Raw genomic sequence first — 1154 nt, forward strand, 5'->3', positions numbered from 1 at the left:
GCCTCCCGCGTGCGTGGCGCTGGGGCGGCCGTCACCTTTGATGACTTCCACAAGGTCTCCTCGGCTGCCCCCACGTGCCCCCGCATCCCCCCACCGCGTCCCCTCGGTCACGCACGAGTGTCCCCACTTTCATCTGCCTCACCCACGTCCCCCACTGGTGCCCTGGGTCACCTTGTGCCCCCCTCCATGTCACCCCAGGTCTCCCTGGGTCCCTGATGTCCCCTTGAGTCCCTGATGTCCCCAAGTGTCTTACATATCCCTGATGTCCCTAGAACTTTAATCGGCTCATCTACTCAGCCATGTTTGGCTTTGATGAAGCCCCGTGTGTTTCCCAATAACCCCTCATGTCCCCAGTGCCCCAACATCCTCAACATCCGCAGGTGACCCTGACGTCCCCAAGTGTCTCATATGTCTCTGCTGTCCCCAGAACTCCAATCGTCTCATCTGCTCAGCTGTGTTTGGCTTTGATGAGGGTGGGCGGCTGCGGGAACAGCTCCGCTTTGCACCCAATGGGCTGGTGGTGACGAGCGTCGACATCCAGAGCGTGGAGCCCGTGGACCAGCGCACCCGTGATGCCCTGCAGCGCAGTGTCCAGCTGGCCATTGAGATCGCCACCAACTCTCAGGAGGCTGCCGCCAGGTCCCCATGCTCCCTCGTGTCACCTCATGTCCCACCAGGTTCCTCCTGTGTCCCCATGTCCCTCCAGCACACCTTCCAGCTGGAGATCAAGATCAGCACTAACTCCCAGGAGGCCACTGCCAGGTCTCTGTGTCCCTTGTGTCCCCCATGCCCCACCATGTCCTCCATATCTCTTATGTCCCCCCATATCCTCCAGTGTTTTCTTATGTCTCCCTATATGCCCCATGTTGCCATATGCCCCTATGTCTCTCCATGTCCCCCCATATCCCTCATGTCCCTAAATGTCCCCTATGTCCCCCATGTTCCCCATACCAATCATGTCCCCTCATGCTCCCTACATCCCTACATCCCCCATATCCTCAATATGCCCAGTTTCCCCAACGTGCCCCACATCCCCACACCCCCAACATCCCCTGTGTCCCCCGTGCCTCTCCACCCCTTGGTCCCTGTTCCCAGGCACGAGGCAGAGCGGCTGGCGCAGGAGGCCCGGGGACGCCTGGAGCGGCAGGGGCCCC

The 1154-nt window shown here is 60.7% G+C and overlaps 1 protein-coding gene across 1 annotated transcript in view; it reads left to right on the forward strand.

The window, feature by feature from the left end:
* The window catches only part of MVP (major vault protein), a 14116-nt gene that overhangs the window by 11776 nt on the left and 1186 nt on the right, over positions 1–1154 (forward strand). Inside the window, exons 11-13 of the mRNA XM_009283836.1 lie at positions 4–54; positions 428–639; positions 1096–1143. Of these exons, the coding sequence (XP_009282111.1) occupies positions 4–54; positions 428–639; positions 1096–1143 (311 nt within the window). The remainder of the gene's footprint in view (positions 1–3; positions 55–427; positions 640–1095; positions 1144–1154) is intronic.

This window comes from Aptenodytes forsteri, unplaced genomic scaffold (genome assembly GCF_000699145.1).
Source record: "Aptenodytes forsteri isolate BGI_AS27 unplaced genomic scaffold, ASM69914v1 Scaffold39, whole genome shotgun sequence".
Classification (NCBI taxonomy): Eukaryota; Metazoa; Chordata; class Aves; order Sphenisciformes; family Spheniscidae; genus Aptenodytes; species Aptenodytes forsteri.